General features: G+C 37.1%; 1 protein-coding gene across 1 annotated transcript in view; it reads left to right on the top strand.

The window, feature by feature from the left end:
- CDK14 (cyclin dependent kinase 14) overlaps positions 1-25010 on the top strand; it is a gene marked incomplete at both ends in the record, with an annotated part of 254136 nt that overhangs the window by 181119 nt on the left and 48007 nt on the right. The window contains 2 exons of the mRNA XM_080339518.1: positions 1370-1490; positions 11592-11685. Of these exons, the coding sequence (XP_080195644.1) occupies positions 1370-1490; positions 11592-11685 (215 nt within the window). The remainder of the gene's footprint in view (positions 1-1369; positions 1491-11591; positions 11686-25010) is intronic.

Genomic DNA, 25010 nt, shown 5'->3' with positions numbered 1-25010 from the left:
ATTTTTTTTTTAAAAGAAATTCTGGCATACAAGTCAAATTATTCCCCTACACTGGTCTAATAGCTATAATCAGCTGATAATGCGATCTACTGGCAAGATTTGCCATCATTACTATGGAGATGTATTCACTGAGATTAACTGTTCTTGACTAGTTTCTCCAGTGTACTCAGAATAAGGGTGCAAAGGGCTCTCGTCTGCACTCTTATGTGAATTCTCATGTTGCACGTTTCTTTCCGAGTGTATGACTTTGCTTTTTGATTTCTGTAAGGTCTAAACCATGACCTTCTGTTTTAGTAATTTCATTTGTTTTGCGAAAGGGAAATCAGTAGTTCTTTGTTTAGGAAGACACAAGAAATTCCAGTGGGGCATTCTTCTGATTTCCACTACTTGTGCATGTCCAGTGTTCCCAGCGAGGGAGATGATGGTCTCAAGACAGTGAGCACCTTTTTTGGGAAAAGTGTTTGCAGGCACATGATGGGGACAGTTGCCACAGCCCTGAAAATCTTTTTCTGTTACCTGGAGGAGGGAAGCTTCTGTAGGGGAACCATTAGAAGAGTATTCTCTACTTCTGTCTTTAGCATAGGAGAGTCTCTCCTAAAGTCTTTCCAGTTTTACATGAGATAGATTATGGTTGTTTAGTAACGTGAATTATTTCAAATGGCTGACAAGCTTAATTATTGTCAATAGTATATCTTTAGTACACCACAGATTTCATTGAAATTATTTCTACTGCCAAGTTTGATACATTGCCAATATACGTTTGCCGAGAGAGAGATTTGCACGTGCCATTTTCTGATGTATTGCTGCAATATTAATATTTATTTGAATAGTAATGTGTGGGTGAGTCTACTGCTTTCAAATAAACTTGAATAAGCAGACTGGTGTTTGCAGTGTAAACTGTGGAAGCTTTCCTTAGGCTCCCCTAAAAAACCAAATCTCATCTGCGGCACTATTTGTCTGGGAGTTTTCTTCTAATTTCCTTTCTCTAAATAACACTGAAATGGAAGACTGTGGATATCTAAGGATGAGCAGTTAACAGAAATAGAAATCTTTGTTTATTTGTCTTTCATTTATGTATATCACAATGCATCTTTGCATCTCTCCTGGGCCTGTGATTGTCGTAATTAAAAACATCTTTTATTATATTATTCCTTCATAATATTCACAGCTCTGTTAAGCCAGGTACTAAATGATAGATGCTACCATGTTCTTTCATTAAGTAACTTAAGCCACTATTAGAAGAAAAAAATACTTGCAACATGCCATCATGTTATGTGGTGTGTGTTCGTATATCCTTTTAGGATCCTAACTATACAGCAAACTGTTACTTTGTTTTGTTTTCATTAATTTCTTTGTATTTACCCCGCAGGTCTTGCAAGAGCTAAATCAGTTCCCAGCCATACATATTCTAATGAAGTGGTAACCCTATGGTACAGGCCTCCAGATGTCCTTCTGGGATCCACAGAGTATTCCACCTGCCTTGATATGTGGTAAGTATAGCATCTTCACTCAAGAGTCTATGTAGGTGTTTTAGTGCTGATTTGCTTTAGATGTGTAAAACAAATACATAGTGAGATTAGTGGCACAGGTCAAAAAACTTGTGTGAGTAATCTTTGTGGATCACTCCGCATCTCCCTAATGGAAGCCCCTTCTGCCACCCCACTGTTTGGCAGCTGATACCTGCTCTTGACACACCACTAGAAGAGCCATTGGTGTTTTGCAAGAAACTGAGTTGTTGTTGCTTGACTTTCATAGTCTTAATGTGGCACTTTGGTATTACATGGTATTTGTTTTGCAGAAAATAGACTTTCTCCATGCCCAGCTATAGCAAGGACAAATATGGGATTCTCTGGATGTGAGAATGCAGCCTCAGTTCTTAATCTACTGTACTTGTCAGCAGTAAATCAGTGTGTGGCACAACACTGAATAGTTTTCTTTCAAACCTACAGATTTTATTTAGACCTGCAGGTTTGAAAGGGCAGTTTGATGTGTACAATATAGAGCACCTTGCTCTTTTTTGATAACATCATTTAGCCCTTTGTTGAACAAAGGAGGTATTTGTTTTTTTGACTGCTGGAAACCAAGATGGAGGTTCTTAATTTACCCCTGTAGGTTCTGAAGTCACAGGATCTGTGTAATCTGCACAAATTCTGTAATTAGTAAGAGCGTTAGCTGTGTAAAGAGGACCAATGCATTTTGATTCAAGAAACAGAAATGTGTAAAGAAATATTTTTCCTTACAAAGACAATTTCATGCTGTGGAAGATGTTACATTTTTTTTGAATGTGTATTTGACTTTTTAAATCTATACAACTCATTTCATTTGAGGAAAAAAAATATACTGAGCAAGTTTCAGAAAAATATAATGATGGGTTTTTTTGCAGTTTGCTGAAATATCTTTCTCTGATACAGGCATCCTAAATTTAGAATTATGCTGATGTTAAAATCTAGAGGTAACTGTAAGATAAGGTAAAAAGGACTCTGTGTTTTCATACAGTGAGTGAAAAATATTTACCAAGGTAATCTTGGAGCACAGTACTGAAACTGATGACCTAACAGGAATTTTTTTTTTGCTGAGGATGGGAAGTAAGCATGACTATGTTGTGTTTAGTCCTGTAGCTGAGATCAGAGAATGTGGGAGGAAAAGCAACGTTTTCCTGAAAATCTCATCTAGGTATTCCCTGTAGTGCTGTTAAGACCTGACTGCTGGGGGCAGGAGTTAGACGCTGCAGGATTGTTTCACTTGATGGGGTTACTGAGTATAAATACTGCAATATCTAATTCTGGAGAGAGTGTTTGATATAACTGGACCTCTGGCTGTTGTAGTTCCTCGACTTGTAGCAGAATGTGAACCAAGAGGCAGGAAAAGGGAGAGTGAACAAATGTCTCCAAATGTGAATGTTGTGATCTCACAACTGCACCAGATAGGCAAAGGCAGCATCTTCTCTATCAGCTGTCTGCTTTTCTTCAAAACATTCTCCACCTCACGTATCTAAAATAGTTTCCCCCAGCATCTCAGCTTCTCATCTACCCTAAAACTGCCATGATTTCCCAAAGATCAGGTTCAGCCTGGTGTCTTCACAGCCTGTATTCAATCTCTGCATCCCATCTGCTTGTGACATTTTGCAGTCACCTCTTTTCCCAGATACACCTCTGACACTCTCAGCAAGAAGCTTGACTTGCTTGGGGTGAGGCAGCAGAACTGCATCAGAGGATGGCATAAATAGTTCTTTCTGCTCATCTTCTTATAGTTCAGTCTATGTGTGTTCAATTCTTGTGAGTCCCACACCCTCGTGTACGTATGTACATACATGTCCCAATTTGTAAAGTACAAAGAGAATGAGACAATATTTGGAAACCACTGGCTTTTTAATCCTTAATAGAGCAAACTGCTCGAAAAATCCTCTAAAATACTTTTTTTAGTCAAAACATACATTGGAATTTTTTTTACATTTACCAGTTAAAAAATAATTGCACTTCTATATTAATGGGTGGTTTTGGTTGATCTTTTTTAACTGAACAAAGGATTTTATGACGTATTTGATTCTCACTGAAACTTTTTCCACAAAGAAAAATGATTTGCTCAAAAGTTTAATAAATCTTAAACCCAGTAGTTTTTACATTCCTCCCAATAATTATTTTAGTAACAGTATAGTCCTGCTATGTGATGTTACTGTGTCAGAGATCAAATTAACCCATACAGCTAATAGAAGTATTTTAAATCAATTTTAATTGCAGACTGAGCATTCCTTTCATAATCATGTTTATATTCAAAATTACATGAACAGCACGGAAGACCAAGGAGGGACTCAAAATGCCACTTCAGCAATCCAGGTCATGTTTTTGTCAGGACTTTCATAATGATGCAAGAGTATTGAGGAAGAACACAGTTACATCTTCAATGATAATAATAAATTATGTCCTCTTGTACAGAGCATAAAAAGATCCATTTGCTCAGGGATAGATGTGGTGAGTTTTGTTTCAAATGAAAAATTATGTCATACTACTCTTGTACTAGATTTATAACATTAATTTTTACTGCCCTGTACAAACTGAAGAACTATGAAAAGCTTAAAAAAAAGCCTTAGTAATATGGTTTCTTTCACATGGCAGGAATTTATGTAGAGGCTCAGCTACTGCCACATCAGAAGTCAAATTAGAGCAAGTGTATATTGTATGTGACAGAAAAGCTTTAGGTTTTTGCTTCTCCGCTTTGCTAGGTTGTCTGAGTGCTTCCAGTTTGATTGTGAGAGGTGTAGTTGCATGTTAAGGTCACTTATGCTGATTTGGCACGTCCAACAGTGAGCCCTGCTGGAACACAGGCAGGCTTGGGGCTTTATTTATCCAACGGTTGTACATGGCTGGGCCATAATTATGTTAAAACCACTTAGTGTCTTCCCAGAGTAGGAGGGAGAGGCAGACAAACCCACCTACCATCAGATTCCAAGGTAATTTGGTAATTTGTTATCTAAAGTGTGTTTGTAGCATTAGCATTTTTATGCAATTACTGGCATTATGGCCTTATGGCAGATCATGTGTGCTCTCCTGTGTCCTTATTGATGATCTACATGATGGCAAAACTAGGCAGCCACTTCACTAAATATTTAAATAACGTTGAGGTAGAAAGCACAGCTGTTTCTTCCACTTAGGAAAAAAAAAAGACAGAGGACCTTTGCTATAACCATGATAAATGACATTTCATGCTGGTTCCCCAGGAATAGAAAGTGGGGCTCCTACTGAGTAGAAGACCAGCTGCATGAAAAAGGAGTCCAAGTATTAACCACTGGACAGTGTCTGGGAAGCAGGTGGTGGAGGCTGCTGGCTATTTTTACACCTCACTTGCTGGTGTAGGGCATTAGGATAGTAACTGAAAGCTAATGATCCACATGCAGTTTTACATTCTCCTGCATTCTTTTTTTAAATAGCCAAAGGCAATAAAATAATATTAATGAAGACATACATGCATTAGTGGTGTCAGGCTGGTGGTGGAAATCAATGCAGTGGGCTTTGTGATTTAGTGCTGACAGCATTTGATACAGCAGCATCATGTGAATATATTATACTACCCGAGACTGCATAAAAGATTTGTGATAACCTTTGATTTTATTTTTTTTTTTCATTCTCCTCTTGATGAGGACTTACTAGTAGCTAAGAAAATGGCTTTGCATTGCCTCTGGTGTAACTTATCCCAGTCCTTGAATTTTACAGTCCTTTGAAAGTCAATGCGAGCAAAATAAGCTTCAATACATAAAGGGTTTATGAATTGCTAAAACCCATCTATAAGTAACACAGAAACATAGGGGGAAAAAAATGCCCAAATGAACCTATTTGTTCCTTATAGGAAGAATACAGTATTTGTAAATGAAGCAATTTAAACAGACTAATAAATCCTTTTTCATTCTGGTAATGTACTGCTACATCTGGATTGCTTACATCAGGAAATCACAAGGGATATTTTATTTTGAAGTACAGCTGGCTTTAAACTGTGTTTGCTAGCAGCTGGCAATTTTTTTGCATATCCTGTTGTTTTCCTTTTAAAAAATACACTCTTATTTACATTTCAGGTAACTTGAGAACTTATAGACCATGATGTATTTTAAATTCACTTTTATTAACTAACATCAGCTATGATTAGTGTTGTAGAAGAAATCACTTAAAACTAGGCCAGTCAAATGTTATGAAATTGCTTATTAAAACACTATTATTTAACTTTGTAGCATCTGGATTGGTGTACATGATTTCAATTTTGTTCTTAATTTAGGGAAAGCTCTTCTTGTGGAGTTTTTTGGTCTATCCTCTTGTTAGAAAAATAAATGGTATTTTTCAGGAATACACCACTTTCTACACATAACCTGAGTGCAGATTTGGGTATTTACTGTATCTCCATGCATGTTTTCATTAATTATTTACCAATGAAGACCTATGACTGTAATTAAGATATTTATTAAATAAAACTGATCTTATCTGAGACACAGGTGCACCACATTATGTTTTTACACAGGGGACATTACAAAGGCAACTTTATCCTGTATCTGCTGTAAACAGTTTGCAGTGAAAGATCCAAGAGAGGAGTCCCAGTACACCCTGAAGAAAGGCTGCTTGGGGCCTGAGAGAGAAAACAGCGTAGGGTAGATTAGTTCTTTTGCCCTTGATGTTCTTTATGATTATGACTTCTAGTCCCAAGAAATGCTAATCTGTAGGATTAGGATATTAAGATGAGGCTATTGCAATAACTGTCAAGGTATTGTTAATTAAAATTCACTTGTTGTCAGTGAGTTCTTCAAAAGTACTTTTCAGCTAAATTAGCTTTTGGTTGGAGAAATTCTCACAGGGTTGAATTCATAGAAACACCATGTGTGAGGAAACTGTAACTATTGGAAGGGGATTTCTGTTTGTGTATAAAAATATATTTTATCTATTTGAAACATCAGTTTTACTATCGCTTCTCCACTGCTAGACATATGTTTTATGTGTGCTGGGAAAGTACCTTGTAAAGGTAACTGGGTCTAGAAGAGACAACCAGGAAGAACACATGCAACAGAAAAATAACTCATGGCCAAATGTTGCTCAAGTTTGAAGATTATTTTCTTGAGCTTTTTTTGCCTTCCGCTTTTACAGAATAAGTGAGTCTAATAGAAAGATTCTTGCAAAAAGAGTTCATGTATATTTTAGTCCTTCATGGATATAATATTTCTTAATGTAGAAACTGATCATTGCTACAGAGGGTTGGGTTGCAAGACAAATTTCTGGAGCTTTTATTTCTAGGTAATTCAGTGACAGAGGCAAGAACATGAGCACTCTGTTCACTTGCAGTTACAATTGCTTCAAGACTGACTGTAAAAAAATACATTGAACTATCATACTTTCAAGTAAATTATTTTTCATTCATTGCATCTGCTTTTTGCAGAAATGTTAGCGTTCTTTGTCATCATGGGAGGCAAATTTTGCTTCAGTCATTACTTCTTATGTGAGAACTGTCATCTGTTTGCCTTATTGCCCCTATTCATTGATCAGACTGTACGTCCCATCATATGTTACTCTTTACATATTAAAGTGGAGCGTAATGAAAGACAAATTACAACCAAGTTCGCCATTTATGGGTATTCTAGCACTTCAGAATTACATCAGATTTTAGTCAATTAAGAAGACAAAAGCCCCTTGCTTTTCAATCCTATCCCCCCAATTTGTTTTCGTAGTTCTGGTCCTAAGCAGGATTATATAGGAACATACTTTGTTCCTGAATAAATCAGACAAGATAGAAATCTCTGTCCCCTTTCAACATGTGGTGTATCACTAGTGGATTTTATAGAAGAGATTCCAGTATTACATCTTAGTGACAAAGTCATAAAAACTTAAGTATTTGCGTTTTGAGAGGGGGCGTGTATTTTGGTTTTGTCTAAATTCTGATATATTTAACAGTACAAACTGCATCTAGTTTGGGAAACTTCAATGAAAACTCTACTTTTGCTCTGAATTTCAGAAATCTCACCAGGAAGATTACTGGAAGCAATTCCTTAGTTTTCATAAAAGCTTTGCCCCTCTGAAGCCCAATCCTGCATGCTGAAAACAGGCTTCATGACCCGATAGAAACTTTCTGTGTAGATCCAGCATAGGCCTTCACTATAGAGAACATGCTGAACGTTATCACCTGTACTGAGCCTGCTGGAAAGCAGATCTGTTCAGGACATTTAAAAGATATATAATAAGCATATAGGCTTCTATAATCTTGATTTAGGTATAAACTAAAGCCTAGTTTGGAAATAATTTCAGAATGTGTCTGTAGTCTCTTTTATGGATCCATCAAGAAAAAAATCAGAATATTAACTGAAGGAAACAACCCTAATAATAGTTTATAGATTGTGCCTCATCAAAGCTTTTGTTTGGTTGGTTTTGTTTTTTGTTTTTTGCTGTATTCAAGTATGGATAGGCTGGACATTCTTATTGTAAGGATATTTTCTACACAGGGACAGAAATGTGAATTCTTAAACAAAAAATACAAAACCAACCCACCAGTAAGCAAGTTAATTTTAAGGGAATACACTCTTGAATCACAAAAGCTGTGCAGATGAAAAAAAATGCAGTTTCCTGAGGCATCCAACATAATTTTTACAGGCTCATTTACTATGTCAATTCAAATGCAAGAGTAACTCATTTAGCTGTGCTATTAACTCTTACTCCATGGAAGTCTGTATGGTGACAGCCAGAGTCCCAGAAAATTAAGCAGAACAATAGAACAGCAATATTAGATGGTATGGCCACATATGGTCTCATCAATACATCAATAGGTTTAGTCACGCTTTTTGTCATCAGAGGGTAAGCCACCCATTTCCACACTAAATGGCTGTCACTTTTACTTTGTGAGATTATTCTGTGCTGTTCCATTGGAAAGATCTCTTAATGAAGTAACAGCATTTGGCTTATTTATTCAAAATCAGAAGCCCTGTAAAGATAGTAGGAAAATCTGAATCGAACACACTGAAATATGTTAGGCTAATGGTCTTTTGTTGCAAATTATTTCCCAAGTTCTGCCTGAAAATGGCATTTTATGCTGAGTGTGCACAAATGATACATAAATAACATATCCTTGGAGATGCGTGAACATTAAAGCCAAGTTAATTGGTTGTATTTCATATTTCAAGAAGTAATGTTTGCATCATAGAAACTAGAGATGGGAGTGATCTGTGAGATCATCTGATCCACCCTGCTGTTAATGTAACTCCATTCCCTGAAGAATATTAAGTGTTTCTGCTTGTCTAGTTTTACATGACTATAACTATGGAGCTTCAAGTCCATTGGGAGGCTGTGGTGTTGCACAATTGTATTTGTCCAACATTCACCCTAAAATTTTTATTTCCTAAAGGCATTCTGCTATTTGCAGTTATACTACCTTAGATCTACCTACTGTTCTGTGAACTATTAAAATCCTAATCAGTTCTTCCTTGTCCTTCATTTTGCATAATTTTAAATACAATGTCATCACGTTCTGCCTGTCCCTTGTGTTTTCTTGTAGCCAAGACTGACATAGTTTTCTTAATTTTTCCTTACAAACTAGTTCTTTTGGCATGAAAATAATTTTTACTTTGCTCAAAAATCTCTCTAATCTCTTTGTTTGTAAGGTCTGAAAAAACAAGACAAAATTTCGAGGCCTTGTAGAGGATTTATTTCTTTTCATGTTCAATGTCTGTGTTCTTACAGTTTGTGATTCAAGGATCATATTATATACTCAGTTTCTACTTGCTGTGAGCCTAAAATTCACTGACACCACTAAGGCATCTAAAATACCATCCAGTCATCTTGAAGCTTTTATGTGCTACTATGGCTTTTGTGTGTGTGTGTGTGTGTTATTTATTTATTTTAATATTTTTTTAGTGTTAATTTATTCTTCTCTTTCTATGGACTTATTCTTCAATGTGCTGAACACCATAAGCTTTGCAACCAAGCCTAGAGCCTAATTTTCAAGTGGGCCAAAGAGAACAGCAGTCCTCCAGCTCAATCCTTGAAGGCTGTTTATGTTTCTCTCCTTGTTGTTTTAATAACCTTTGGATTTTTAAAATTATTTTATTTAATTCCAGTACTGTTTCACTCTCACTTCAGCTTGTGACTAAATGGAGCACTAGGTTACACAAGAGTCCAAGACGTGTCATAGGATTTTTTTTTCAAAGGAGAAAATTTTTCTTCGGTGTTGTTGTTTGCAGTTCTTACTTCATTTTTGGCTCATATTTGTGTTAGACCCATCAGAAGTAGAAAATTTTGTAGACCCATTCCATGAAACAATATATAATTTGGCAAGATCTTCCTGTTGCCTTTGCAGCATTTCATTACAAGCAGCTAGCTGAAGTTTCTCTGCAAATAGTAACACGTGCTCTCAAATAATACACTGGTTTGATCAAATGTCTGTTTTCTGGTTGCAAGAATAGAACTCTGATCCTGTTTTCTTTAGTCTAAATTCAGTTGGTTTATTTCTCATCTTGAATAAATGGCTTTTGACTGAAATCTTGAATTTTTCCTTGCTTGAGATCCTGATACTATTTATAAGTATTTGACTAAGATGTATTGTGCCTGTCTGTGCCTAATGAAGCACTAACCAGACTAAATGATGAATGGCAGTTTAATCAATTCAGTTCATTTGGTAACCAGCAGAAGCATATGGGACATAAATTTTAAACTCTCTTTTATAAACACCTGAATCATTGTAGAATAACTGTGCTTTCCAAAGTTTTCCTCCACTTTTCAGTGCCTAAGGAGAAACTTTAGTAAATATATCAATGCTTTGGGACACAGAATTAGAAAATAGTGATATATGTTTAATTTTCTTCTTCAACAAATCTGACTATCAGCTCTCATTGTCATGGAACATAAAATTATTTCATTATTCAGTAGTGGTCAAAGCCTTCAGAGATGAATAAAGCTTGGGGTGGCTGCTGATAATCTTAGTTAAGTGGTATCTATAAATACTCAGCCTCGGCCTTAACAAAAATATGCAATCTATTTTCATTAGGTTGTTTTATTCTAGAACCACTTCCTCACCAATATATGCACACATATCCCTAAAATTAAATGCTACTTTCTGAATGCATCATCACGATGCATAGGCAGTGAAAAGGTCTGTAATTACTACATTCTAAATAATTCACTTCTAAACCCAAAGTTAAATTAGAGGTTATTGCTTGGATTTTCTGTCACAGAAGTACACGTCACAATTTCAGGAAGAGGTGGTACTGTACTTAGTTTTGCAAATTCTTGGTTCATTTTGATGTATATTTTGGATTATTGAATTGGCAGTTGTTTTGGGTACAGGTTTTTTTAGTGTAGTTGCTTACACAGATATAGTTATCCAACATAGGGAGGTGTTTGCATGCAGAAGTTGTAGAAAAATGTATGTACGAAAATGTATTTGAACAACTTAAAATATATTAATTAAATTCTGCATCCTATTCGTAGCCAAGTGGGATGTTTTCCTTAAAATTATTTTTTGGTAAGGGAATGAGATGCGGCAGACCCCCATAGCTATGGGCTTTGGGCTTCCTTCTGTTATGCTAGAAGAGGGGAAAGGAAAGCCCAAGCAAGCCCATCCCAGAGGTCATCTGCATTAGGGCAGTAGCTTAGTTCAGTGGCTGTGAGCAGCCAAGTGCCCTTTTCCTCTTTACTCATTGTTTTCTAGAGTCTCCTCCCATGCCAAACCCTTCCAGTGCGCCTCCATGCTGCGGTCCTGTCCCTATTCAGCTTCGCCCAAGGGTGCTCTCCCTGTCATTCCCACATCCCCAGAATTTATTTGGGAGCATGAGTATGCTGCTTGGGAAGCACTCGTACAAACAGAGAGAGCTGCTGTACCTTTATTGGTCTCAACAGCTACCATCCACCTTCCTGCTGTCTCTATACTCGCTTTCAAACATCTGAGAAGTCTTCATGTATAGACATGGACTTTAGTATACATGCATGCTTATCCTTCAGGCTGCATTGGTTTCTTAAAATAAATGAATAAATATTATTCAAATACTGGTGGTGGATACGAAAGCATTGTTGTTGGCCATTTAAACTGTAAGAAATCTCTCTAATGTTGCATACTTTGTTTTGTTTGTTTTTCCTCTGTAGGGGAGTGGGTTGTATCTTTGTAGAAATGATTCAAGGGGTCGCTGCTTTTCCAGGAATGAAAGACATTCAAGATCAACTTGAAAGGATATTTCTGGTGAGTTCTTTATTGCTGAAGTAATGTGCCGAAGACAACAAAGGATTGATTGATCAATGTTGACATATTTCTTTGCATCAGGAATTAAATTACTGATAGAGCCAAAGATCAGAAGCCTATTCCACAAGATAGATACAGTTTACATTATATATTCTTGAAGACTGTGTAGTAAGCTCAGATCCTAATTTTTTCAATTAATCTCTTCCAAATAATCTATTTGGAAGTTTTTATACAATTGTGGAAAGAAGCTTTCCAAATGTAAGGTAATGGAAACCCAGCCAGTTTGTCATCCATACATTGAAACTGATCAAAACCAATGAGTCTGGTTGTTGTTTTATTAATATTATGCTAATATTGTAATGTTATTGTTATTCAGGGAAGACACTGCTCACCCAGGTAGTAGCCAAGGTGACTCCTGGTACTGCGGTGAGGTGGCCATCAGGGAAAGTATTGCAAGAGCAGCTTCTTCCCTCAACCTGGCAATCTCTTTTGATTCTCATCACAAATTTAAGAGGGAACCATAAGCATACCCTTGCTTTGAAAGGTTGTTGTGTTAGTAGCATATATTTCAAATGCAGGGGGAGGGAAATAAAGCCTTTCACGATGTTTTTATAAAAGTTACATTCTTTATTTTACTTAGACTTGCTGTTACTATATCTTTTTCTTGAGGACATCAGGGAATTTAGAAACTGCTTTTAGGAGTGACTCAGAAAAAATATCTCTCTAAACCAAGACCTTATTTGACTGTGATATAAAAATATCTCATTTTATGTAAAATATTTTGTTATTCTGCCTCTTGGCTAATATCCTGAAAATTCTTTGCTGTGGAAAAATGGCTGTGCCACAATGTACACAAGGAGCAGCAAATACTGAGCAGCTCCTGTGACGTGTCTCATTGCTTTGTTTGTTTGCCAGCTTGTGTATTTTAAGCTTGCAACTTCTGCACCAGTTTTGGGGGTTTGCTCTCTTAAATTAGGCTTCTCATTTATCGAGATTAAATTTCCTCTTTATTTATAGAATGTGAAATTTTGAAAACAATACATTCCTCTTTGGGGCTTCATCTCATTTATTGTGGTAGAATTTTAGTGAGTGTTTTTGCTATGGAAATTAAGTAGAGTTCTAACAGCAGAAATCAGCGCTCCCTTTAACGGAGCCTTTTTTCACTGCATCATATGAGACTGTAGGATAGCGCAAAAGGCAGTAGTCGCAGGTATATCCTATAAATCTATTTGTGTATACATTTTGTATATTCATATTTTCTTTTCCCTATCATCACAGTTATTTGTATATTAAAATGCCAAGATAAATACACCCCAGGATGAGTTTTGAGGCCTGCCAGTTTTTTTTAAATTCTGTTTTAAAACTACAGCTGCAAATATTGAGAACAGTGTTGAAATAACAAGGGATACTATTTCTTCAATTTGATCTTTTGCAAACATTCAGATAAAAAGATACAATTTTGGACTGGGTAGCTTTATGGTCTGTTGTAAATCAGAGTTAATTTTTAAATCCAAATTAATTAGGCTTTCTAATGGAAGTGTCTAGTTACCGTTAGCTAAATAGTTTCAGTGAGTGCCTTCCTAATGTACACTAAGCATCATTAAGAATTTAAGTTATCTGTTTAAAAGTTATAAAACAAAGGATTATTCTTGTTTGGTTTTGTATTTGAACAGAAGGATTAAGTTCGTTCATTCTCCAGTGAATCATGTATAGTTTGGTAGTTAATAGCGCTGAAATACAAAATTAATCAGGTTGTTACACTAGATAACTAATACAATTAACTCCCACACAGTGAGTAGATTAACCAATAAAAGACTTTTCCACAAAGCCATCCCATAGTTCACATTTTCAACATCCAACAGTGATGGTTTTCTTGTAACAAAGGGTAGTCTTATGAAAATGGTGTAAAGTACAGCACACCTTCACACTCTTTTGTTCTGTAGTGCTCTTCTCAATTACACAACTTAAAACAAAAGGTGTATTAATCATGTCGTATCCATTGCCATTGTAATTAGTCATAGCTACACATCCATAGTACTAGGAGTCCAGGTTGCAGCTTGAGGCCTTTAGGGAATGAGTTACGTGGTAGGAGGGAAGTCACAAAATGCTAAGAAATAGCAGTCAGGAAAAGTGAACAAAATTTAACGTGAATAACAGTTTAAAATTCTCAAGTGGCTGTTTAATTTCCTATTGTATAATTTCCCATTATGATATAAATGAAATTAAAATACATCATATAAAGACTGTCTCAGTGATTATCGAGTGGAAGTCAGAGATATTCTCTAAATGCTTTTGCGTATCTCTACCATTGGCGTTCTTCACATACCTGCCATAGCAAGAGCAGATGCAACCCCACATATTTCTTCCTTATTACGATTCATGTTTATTTATGTTTAATAATTACTTAATTGATTGCATATAGTAGGTTAAGAATGGAGTTTGATCTTTCAGTTTCAAGAAATTTTCTTTTTAAGCATGTGTTTCCTGACTTTTATTGTTTTAAACATTTGTAGGTTTTAAAATGTAATATGCACTGATTCTCCATTTCTGCTACAGTAATTGTTTGTAATAAGCATTCTCAGGGTCTATTACTGCAGTAGACCTTGATAAAATAGCAAGGGTTTATAAACCAGGATCTGTTCTCAGAATTGGACCAGCACTTAGAGATGTTGATGAATGACCAAGCTGCAAGTTGCTATTGTTGCACTTTGGATCTGACCAATGGAAATATGAATAATTTGTCCCACCTATACTTAAAGGTTTGAATAACCTATTTTTTAAAAAAACCTGTACTTACCAAGTAAAATGGAAATAACATTTATAAATAGGTTGCTCTTTCAAAGAGGTTTAACAGTTAATAAAATGTCTTAACACAGAGATGATTTGGTTTAATCAGTATACTATTACATCTTTACTCCTTTCCTGCATATTGGAACTGAGGTTACTTTCTGCATAGCACTGCATCATAAAAAATAAAAGAGAAAAGAGTAATAACAGTCTGTAAGAGCTAACAAATCTTTAGCCTCAAAGAATCAAACTAGTGATGTATCATCATCATTTCCAGCACAACCGAGAAGATCCAGCAAATGGTTTTGCCATTCTCTGAGGCAAGCACCTTCAGGTTTTGTTGCAAGGTGCTAGGTCTGATGGACCAATAACCTGATACAGTAATCTCAGCATTTCTATTTAGTCTTGTAACATGTATGCAAGACAGGATGAAGTTTTGATCAAGTACATACTGATCAGTAAAACCATCGGAATAGGAAAAAATACATGAGTCAATCTGTTGAATGAAAATAAAACTACACAAAGTTTGGAATATCATTTGGCCTCTCATATGGAGTAGCTAAGACCTTTATCAGTAGTTAATTCCTTTTGATAATTTGTTAATATGTATATTTCTCTAGTTGCAAACTTTGATGTTTTCTGTATCAAGGAGAACCTGCCATTGTAAATAAGCTTTAATTATGTCTAGAAGTAAAAGCTGCACCAAATGCCTTCAAGCTAGCCCTGTACTGGGGAGAACTGACAGTTCCTTGGATCTGGTGATGATCAGCATGAATTAGTTGAGTGTTATAGCTGATTGCGTGGAGGACAGTGCAGTATGCCTGTGCATGCCCTGCTGCACTGAAGGTACCAGCTTAGTTACAGCTCTGATTTTGATTTAAGGATGTGCTTTTATACTTGCTGTTATTAACAGATTCAGACCAGATCAGAGTTGAATTTCTTGTACTGGCCTGATTTTTCTTCTGGAGAGATTTTAAGTGGGAAGGTATTTCTGTCTTTTCCACTTTATGTGAGGTTTCTGAGAGCCACTATAGATCAAAGTGAATTTTCCTCCCAGGGCTCTGAGGCTTTCCCAATAAAGGAATAATCTGTCCATTGGCTGAACTTTAGTCTTGGTGCCACCTACACTGAAAATTACATTTTGCTTCAAGAATAATGTACAAAGAGTTCTCCTGATACTTTGTAGATTTCTGCACAGGCAGGACAACAGCATTTAAATGCTGTTTGATCTTTAAATGGGCATTCACTCCACAAACATGGGTGCGGGATGCGTGTGAGCCGCAGGAGCCTCATGCTTCAGGTAACGTGGCACAGCAGGAGTGGGTGTTGGCAGCCTGAATCTCCTGTCTTTCCTGACATGCATATTGCAAAAACCTGAGGACTGCTCTCTGGCATTGGATGCTATTGCTCTGTTGGGTGCCATAACACACAGTATTAAAAAGTAATTAAAAGAGAACAATATCCATTCGTTGAGCCCAGCAGCCTGGTATGCCAAAGGGCGATGCCAGAAATGTGAACTTTCTGCATAGAGCTCTACAACAAAGACTCGCAAGAGTTTGCAATTTCAGATAGTTATGAAAAATGGCTTTTTCCTTTTAAATGGGAATGCAAGTATTACCTATGTAACTGAAGATTTAAAAGGCTTCCAATATTTTTCTTTTATATATATAAAAATAAATATATATATGAATACGTGCCTAAAGTGTCTTGTATCGTGTAACACAGCCTAATAGTGTTTTTTCCATTACTCTAGTGTTAACAGGCATTTGTGAAGCTGTGGAGCTTTCTCTTCTGGTTCTATACCTGAAGGTTTGCTTCATGTCGTTGACATCCTCTAAAGCCTGAAATAATAGATTTTAAGAGGCCTCACTTTCAGTTAAGCTTATGCAGACCCAAAGGAACAGTGCTTTCTGGTACACAGAGTTAAAGACATCTTTTGGGAAGCCAGCAGTGCTAAACCCAAGGGAAGAGTATTTTTAAATATGGGGTTTTGAAGTTCACCTGTGTAATGAGGTATTTAGTCAAATTTATTGATCTTTTATTCCTGTTTCATTATTCAATACATGTTTTTCTGTCACTTGGTAAACACTTTGGCTCTGAAATACATCTTATTCATCTCTGATGGAGTAGAGGTATTTGTGAGGATGGACCTGAGCTGAAACTTTATTTTGTGAAGGCATGGTATCTGTGGTGCCTTGTATGTTGCAAGTGATGAATCTGGTTGGAGAAAAAGTCTTCACTTTTGTAAAACAGACATCTCTTGCTTAGAGGGGGAATGTTTTCTATTAACAGCTTGTGTTTTCCTCCCATCTCTCTCCATTTTCCTCCCACCAATGACTTCATGAGGAAATGAGGGGTTTTTTTGAAACCAATTAAGTAGAAACCTGACTGATGAGTTTTGTCTTCTATAACACAGCATGTAAGTAGAATGAGAGAAGTGTAATGTATTATATCCTGTTAATGAATTTACCTCTGCTTTGCTTTATTATAGCAATATGTAAAATATTTCATTTCAGCACCACTGAAATTAATTAAATAAATAGCAGGCTTCATTACCTGTGTGTCTTCTTTTTTAAATTGTTAGCACTTATTCAGGATTTCACTGCAGTTGCCTGCAAGTTTTGCACTGATACAGCTTTTACAAGGCTCCTTTCTGGGCTTTATGTCTTATGCCAAACTTCACATGAAAGTAATTCTAAACTAGGCGAGTATGAGGTGAATTAACCTTTAAAATTATCCTTAAAAAACAAGGTAAATCTTCTATGTATTAATGCTTCGTAAAGGATTTTGGATTTTTTCAGAGTTCTTTTTAAGAATTTTCAGCTCAGTTTTAGCTCTCTGACTACACTATATTGTCTTCTGTATCCCTGCACATGTAGTATTTTTCCCTTATTACAGGGCACAAGGTACTTGCTGCCAATTCGCTTTTACCTCTTACAAAGAACTCCCATCCTTATCATGTCTGAGTAGCCATAGTCTGTGTTGTTCTTTGCGTTACATCTTTAAACCCATATGGTATTGGGTAAACAAACTAAGCTTAGGATTTAAAAATAGCAATCCTGTAAATGTGTAGGAAACTTTCTTGAAGAATATTGCCTATGTGTCTCAGGAAAGGAGACTTTAAAAATACTGAAGTTATATCTCACACTCTGTTAACAGTTCTTTTAGGAAAGGAGACATGTAACCTCCTATTCCTCCATCTTTAAAGTCTTAAAAATTCCCAGCAGCATGTGATGGACACTTCCTGGGGCAACTACCAGCTGGTAGTGGGAGCGAAGAGGAGGAGAGGAAATAATAAATGAATGTATGACCCCCATCCTTGACTTTCAAGGGCTGGTTGGATGTCAGGCCAGCCAGTCACTCAACCTGATGCACGTAGGTGTCATCTTCTGCTTGTGAGATGTTTTCATCCAGCCGGCTGACTCTGAGCAAAACCCTGAGCGTGGCTGGGATTGCAAGAGCTTGGTTTATTAGCAGCTTGGTAATGCAAAATGTGAAGAGTAACTTGCTATCAGAAAAAGAAAACAAATTAAGACATTGTTCAGTGGAGAAAAATGGTTTTGTAGTTTTCTTCGGAATCAGAATGTTTCTTTAGTATCTGTCATATTTCAGTTCCTGAATGAGAAATTAGCTATAACGATAAAGGAGCATTGAGCAAAGGCTCAGCGCTGGCCTTTGAGAGGGTGGTTGCAAGCAATACATTGGAAAAAATATGCTGGGACTCAGCTGGTGTAAATCAGTGCAGCTCTCTTTATTCACATGGGTGTACATCTTTGCAGGCACCTTCCTTGTTGGTGCCATACACCAGAGAATAGATGTTTTTCTCTGTGTACAGGCTGTGTTCTCATGTGATATGGAACTGTAATTGCAAACTTTTCTCCATGCAAGTGACACTGAACAGAAATGCAGTTTCAGGAAATATGTGCATATTACAAATGAAGCTGAAGCCCATTCTGAACAAAAGCCTTGGTCTGTTATCCAAAAACTTATGCTACAAGATAATATTGTGTCATATAAAAGCACAGGCTCATTCATAAACCTGCTCTGATATGTTGGCTTTGTTTACTAGGCAAGATAGTAATCGATCAGACATAAAATAGTCATATTGCTTTCTCTCTCCATTTCGTAAACAGAAAACCAATGTTTAATACACTTGAATCTTCTCTTTTCCCTTTCCTCTTTTACTTGTGTCTGAATTGTACATCACATGCCAAAAGCAGGTTTTCTGAAGTGCATCTTGATTGCCAAAATTGCCATTTATAATCTGTAGCTCAATTTCAAACATCCTTAAAGCTGAAAGTTTCTAAAAATCAATGAGGCAGTTTTAGATACTGGTTTAAGAGACATGTTATGAGAATCTAAGATTGATATGCCTTAACTGTTTCTTAAAAGATTTCAAGGACAATAGCTGATTTTTTTTCTGCCCTCCTAAGAACTAGTAAAAGTACATGGCTTTTTCTGTCACATCAGCCCAAGCACGTGCCTGAGGTACCATTTGCAGTAGGCCTAATATGAATAAAGATGGACCTTAATGCCTGTTTTAGTGTTTTCTGAATCAGTATCCTAGACTTAGGTATTAGTTGAGCAAGATGCTGAGCATTCACCATAAAATTGTGTCTCTTCAACCACCACTGCCATTTATACAACCTGTTGATACTCAGTATCTTTCTATAAGCTTTCAGAATGTGACCCTTCAGCTAAGTGTAGTGATTTCCAGACACTTCAAATTTTGAAGGGCTAACAGTAACCCACCTTGATCAGGACAGCTACTTTTCTAGTTAATAATTGTCTATGGTTAAGTAATTTAGGCATTTAATTTGACTTATGTTGAAAACTTTGTATAATCTTGTCTGAGTTTTAAATATGCATATAAAAACGTTGTCACACAGTTTCTGTGTGTCCACTAATTATGTGTTGCCATTATTTATGTGACTTGCACAGAGAAAAGAAAATCAGAAGGAATGCATGTCCCCTGATTTTTTTTAATTCTATTTTTTTATTATTATTATTTTCTTTGGCTTATAAGTGAAAAGTAACCAATAGGAAAAGTTGCATTAGTTTGAACCTGCCTTGAAAAGTACTGGACAAAATCAGTAAGTGGGAAAAAGAAATAAAAAAGGCTACAGAAATGGAATATATTTCAAAAAAAGGTGTCCGAAAAAGGAGGTCTCATACAAGAACTGAGAATAAGATAATTACCGGTCTAGGATCTTAAAGCAGTAGGTATTCTGAACTGTTTGAGTGTGAAATAGAGCAGGCTTTGAATTATACAGTATTATGTGTCGTTCTTGTTGCTTTGATTCTCCCTTCTCTGTTCTTCCAAGTGCTCCATTTAAAATACCGTGGAAGCCATAGCAAAACTGGACTCTCCAGCTGTCAGTTACAGGAGGAAAACTGTCTCATGTTCACTATTTGTCTTTACAGTGTGCGTGTATATCACCGCATAGCAGTATTTCTGGCAATTGAGGTCTGTTTCTGAGCACATCAGAGGGAGCAAATAATATGTTTTGTGAGAACAGAATAAGAATTCTTCATGGTGCTGTTTGGAGTACAACATGATCCAAATGGCCATGGTGTAAACTCTCAAACCTGTCAGTGATCGAGCAGAACAGCATAAAGCAAATTCTTAACAGTGTGTAGTATGCTGCAGTGGGAATGTTCTCACGTAAATATGATTGCCCTGATGATGATTACATCCAGAGGAGAAATCAAAGGAAATTTTAGTCATCTAGTTATTGTGCTGAAAGTTTAGGGTTGGATTTCTATATCTCTTAGTGGGTGAGAAATCAGTTGACCTTGTAAACTTTCAATTTGATGAAACTTTTCTGGATCATAAAGAGGGATTTATGTTTTTAGAATAACTCTTGCTCAGTTCCTTTTCAAGTTTTTTAAAAATATTCTGTAGTTACTTCCCTTCTTGTAACTCGTTTTCTTCTTAGAACATAATATAGTCGTGTATTTTTGCTACTATTGCTCCATTCTCTTGGAAGGGGCAGAGACAAGGTCCTGCTGACCTCACTGCTTCTTATCACTTTATCAACCACTCAGCAGTTCAAAGCAGGGTAAAACTGTAGCCAGGACAAATCCTCTTTTGCTTGTTTTATGGAGCTTTTCATGAAATCTGTGCAGTACTCTACTCCATAAAAAAAATAATTTATCAGACCAGTGAATGCAGCTGAAAACTAAGGATAGTGAAACACCTGTTTCTTACTAGAGTAATCTCTTCTTTGGGCTTCATTTACTTTCAGCAAAATGTACTTTCAGTGCAGATTCCTACCACTTTTGCTATATATTATGTTATTCTTGCTGATACTTTCATGGTTTTGTTGCTTTTGCAGCCTTTTAACTAGCTTAATGATAACATCGTGCTGCTCATCTGCATTCTTCACATAGTCCAAGAGATCAGCTGTGCCTACACTGTTGAGAAGCTGATTTTTCTCTCTGATAAGTGGTGTAGTTAGTTTTCCTTGTTTCATTGCTGTAACATCTCCCTTTCTGTTAATTCAGTGAGATCTTTAAAATTTACCTCTGAAATGTTATGATTTTCCTTGCAAGAGCAACATTGCTTATGTTAAAGGATGAATGCAGTCATTTTACTGTTCTTGTACCCGATCCTCCACCATTTTTCAGCCTTTGTTTTGTCAGTATTTCAGGCCATGCATTTCTGTGGACCACTCTGGTTTGGTTTTTTTTTTTTTTGTTTGCATTTCTGAAGAAAACAGTGGACCATGATACGCAGGTGCTACCAGCTCCAGTCTTTTGTGGATTTGCCTTCATGTATCCATATTTCATCACTGATTGTTTCAATGCAAGCCCCCTCAGTTCCTTTTGGAGCTGCAGGCAGTTACACTCTCCAGACCCTGCGCAGTCCTCCCAGCTCCAGTCAGCAGAGAGGAACAGTTCCAGCAGCTCCAGGGATATAGACCCCTTTTGCTCAAAAGTGAGGCTGCAAAGAGCAAGGACTACAACTGCAACTGCCCTGCATATGGCTTAAAGCAAGTTTAAATGGAGACAGGAGATGAGTACACCCTAATCCCTCCTGCCTGGTGTTTTTGAGAGCTCAGAAGTCACCGGCAAAGTTACTGAGTACACTAATGTCAAAGCAAACAAATGGGTTCACTGAAGCTGGGAGTGCAGCTGCCTCTTCCAGTTGGGCGACACTTGCTTTCACCTTCATTTAAATAAGCAAAATGAAAAGTCTTACACCACCTGCTAGCTGATTGTTAAGCCACAGCTGCTAAATGAGAAATAAATGGTTAAACTACACAGTTTCCAATTTTCAGAAAATCTGAGTGTCTTAAAATCTGGCACTCTTTCAAAACCCACTTCTGATCTCTGCATTTGGGCATGTACCTTGTGATGTCGGGAAAATGAACCCAGCCCTCTTACTGGACTTGCAAGGAAATGGATGAAGAAAGTGTCAGGAGAATGGGTAGATGCTCTAGTAAATAATTTGCTAGAAGCTTCCGAAGTGCTCTGGGGTGAGATGTGCCAGCTCACTACACTGCAGTGGGATGCAGTTTCTGTTCAGCCACAGCCTGCCCGTTGATCTTACTGTCTTCTGGATGAGAATGAGTATCTCCCTGGGATTCTGCCCCAGCCCCACTTAAAATGTCTCTTCTGCTTTTATAGCCAGTGACTCTCCATCAAAAGCAGGCTGACATTTCCTCTGTTTTTAGGAAAAAAATATTTCTGTAATACTTAGAGTTTTCCATTATTCATTCTGCTTGTCTGTTCTGTTCCTATGATTCAGAAGGATAGAAGTATAAAACTCTTGCTTTTTTAGCAGAAAAATACTGCTGTTTGGAGTGAATACACCAAGCATCATGCTGCAGTAGTTTGTAGGAGGCACACTTGAAACTGAATCACTTGAAATAGATTTTTAGTGATAAGGTTAGACATTTTAAAAATTATTTGCTTTGGGAATTCTGATAAGGTTCAGTATAGAAATCAGCAGGATACTTAGACATCCAGGAAGAGTGCAGATATATCTACCACATGTACCCAACACAACTGGAGCTCATTATTAATGCACTCACTGTTTCAGAAATATTGTAACACCTGGACCTGCACATTCTTCGAATGGCAGCATGACTGGCTGCCTTCATTCTCTGCAAATTGAACAAACGGTTGCTTGAAAAACCTTGACAAAATACCCACTGCTTCACTGGGCTCCATGTGGCTGCATGAATCTATTCAAAATTGAGATTATAACAAGATCAAGACCTCAGTTGGCAAAATAAGGAGTTGGCAAACTCTGAATGATCTGTTCATATTCTGGTATCACGCTGTTCTGTGAAACCGAGAACCAGGCTCAATATATAGGTCTCGGTATACTTTATCTCCCCAGGACTTTTAGGTGAGACAAAGAATTTGCATTATATTAACTTTTTTTCTTTTTTTTTCCTTTTTTTTTTTTTCAGATAGTGAGCTCAGCAGCTCAGTTAGCCCAGCCATAATATTCCATCTGCCTTAGTATAGCAGTTTTCCTGTCTACTGCAAATGTATTTCTGTCATGCAGGGAGCAGTCATGGGCTTCTATTGTGCCGTGCGGATGCTGTTCCTTGTGCACAAGGGATGGTGAGTCCTGGGATGCTGTCATAAATGTGACACACTCGTTCCTCCCATGTGTGTGAGTGGGCACCAAGGTCAGAGACAAAGGGTTTCTAGTATCTGAGAAGTACAGTTTGCTTCACTGCTTTTGAGTGGGGTTTTGCTCTGGGAAAGTGTGGATTGGTTTCTATAAAAGCCATTGTGTCAGATCCCGGTGCAGTGATGATTCTTGCTGGGAATAGATGTGATCCTGCATATGCTGGTTTGTTCAAATAGTTATAGTTAAATGATGGTACAGTGAAGAAACATAATTTTATTTTAAATAAAAATGTTTTCCTGGCTATTTTTATGATGATTCAAAGGAAGATGCATAAATTGAGTCAGTTAATTATTTAAATAAGCACTCTGTCTGAATGGCAGCTTTAAAGCCCTTAAGTGTCCCGATGCAATGGTGTAGCTTTCCCCATGCCAATGGGATTGGACACTGTGACACTCAGTAGGAATTCATGTGTGTTAACTAAGCCAGGTTTATGGTCTTCAAAAAGACCATAAAGCCAGCTTTATGATCCAAAAGCAACATTGCTTTTCTGATAAGCCAGCGTTTCCAAAAAAACCCTGTGTAGTGCATACCTGGAATGCAAATGAGCCAGCTGCTGAGCCAGCACAGCAGGGTTTGTGGAAGTACATTTCATAAAAGCCTCCCACAGGCTTTTTGCCTTCTCCCCCCGCCTTTTTTGGTTTAAAGAAAAAAGTAAGTAAAAAAACTTGAAACAAATCTTTAAAGAGCATATTTAGGAGAGGGCTGTCTGTTGAGTGGGTTATTCCAAAGGCTTTACAACTCAAACAGGATAGGGAATCTGAAATGCAGAGTATATGCCTTTCTGTACAGAGTAAATCAGAGGAGATTTTAAAGGATATGTAAACAAGCATGGTTTGTGAGCCAGGGGTTCCTTCTGACAGAAAATTGTCATCTTCCTTCTGCTCAGCAGTGAAGAAAACCATTCTGTTTGTTCCCAAATGCTAAGGAAGAGACCTTCCAGCACAGAAATCAGCAGCAGCTGCTTCTTCGCATGTATTAACACTGAGATCTTCCTTGGTGAAATCATTCTCCCTCTGTAACTTCATTTGAGAGCTCACAAGCTCTGTCAGTGTCAGAAGAGCAAACTTGACTTGTTGAGGTCAGCTGTAGTCTTCTGCGTGAATTTTCTTCGCAATCTTTTCCTAATCCACAGCTTTCAGGTCTGCAAAAACTTTCAAAGTCTCTTCTTGCTAAGGATCAGTTTCATTCAGTTGAGATGTTTTATAGTTTCTGCAGGTCCAAAGCAGATCTCAGAGACACTAAGTCTAGTTTAATGTCGGAATTTATTTTTATTCTGATGATAGGATTGTTTGCAGATGGAAGGAGGCTTCTCAGCACAGGTGGCTGGGAAAGCAGGAGGGACAAGTTCTCAGTACTGCTGCTTCAGCATGGAGCATCCTCACAGAGGAGCACTCTTTTCACTTTGGAACTAAACAGTGTCTCCTTTTGCATGTGCTACACTTTTAAATTAACTTGTAATTTGGCTAAACTGCTGCATCGTGGCACTAGTTTGAGGGAAAGTGCAGCCTCTGTCAGAAGTTTTTCTTTTTTCCTTTTGCTGCTAATTTCAGATCTTCTTCCTCCAGCATAAGCCCCTTAGTTTTAAAAATAAATTTGCCAAATCCTCTTTTCTTAGCATTTTTATCATTCGTCTCATTCACAGAAGTATTTTAGTAAGAATCGCTAAATAAAAACACAGTTTATTCCACTACATGAACCTTTATGGAAGTTGTAAGTTACTATAATAGGGCGTTACGATGAGATGTGATTACCTGCAGGAAGAGGATGCTACAGCCCAGAAAAAGTTGTTTCACACTTGCTTTTTTCTCATTGTGAAATTTAAATTAAATAACTCTGTTTTTCCTCTCTCTCCAATTTAGATTGGGTTATGGGCAGATCTAGTTTT

The sequence above is a fragment of the Nesoenas mayeri genome (assembly GCF_963082525.1).
Source record: "Nesoenas mayeri genome assembly, chromosome: 2".
NCBI classification, from domain to species: domain Eukaryota; kingdom Metazoa; phylum Chordata; class Aves; order Columbiformes; family Columbidae; genus Nesoenas; species Nesoenas mayeri.
Note: the sequence above shows the minus strand (reverse complement) of the source record. Positions and strands in the feature narration are given on the sequence as shown.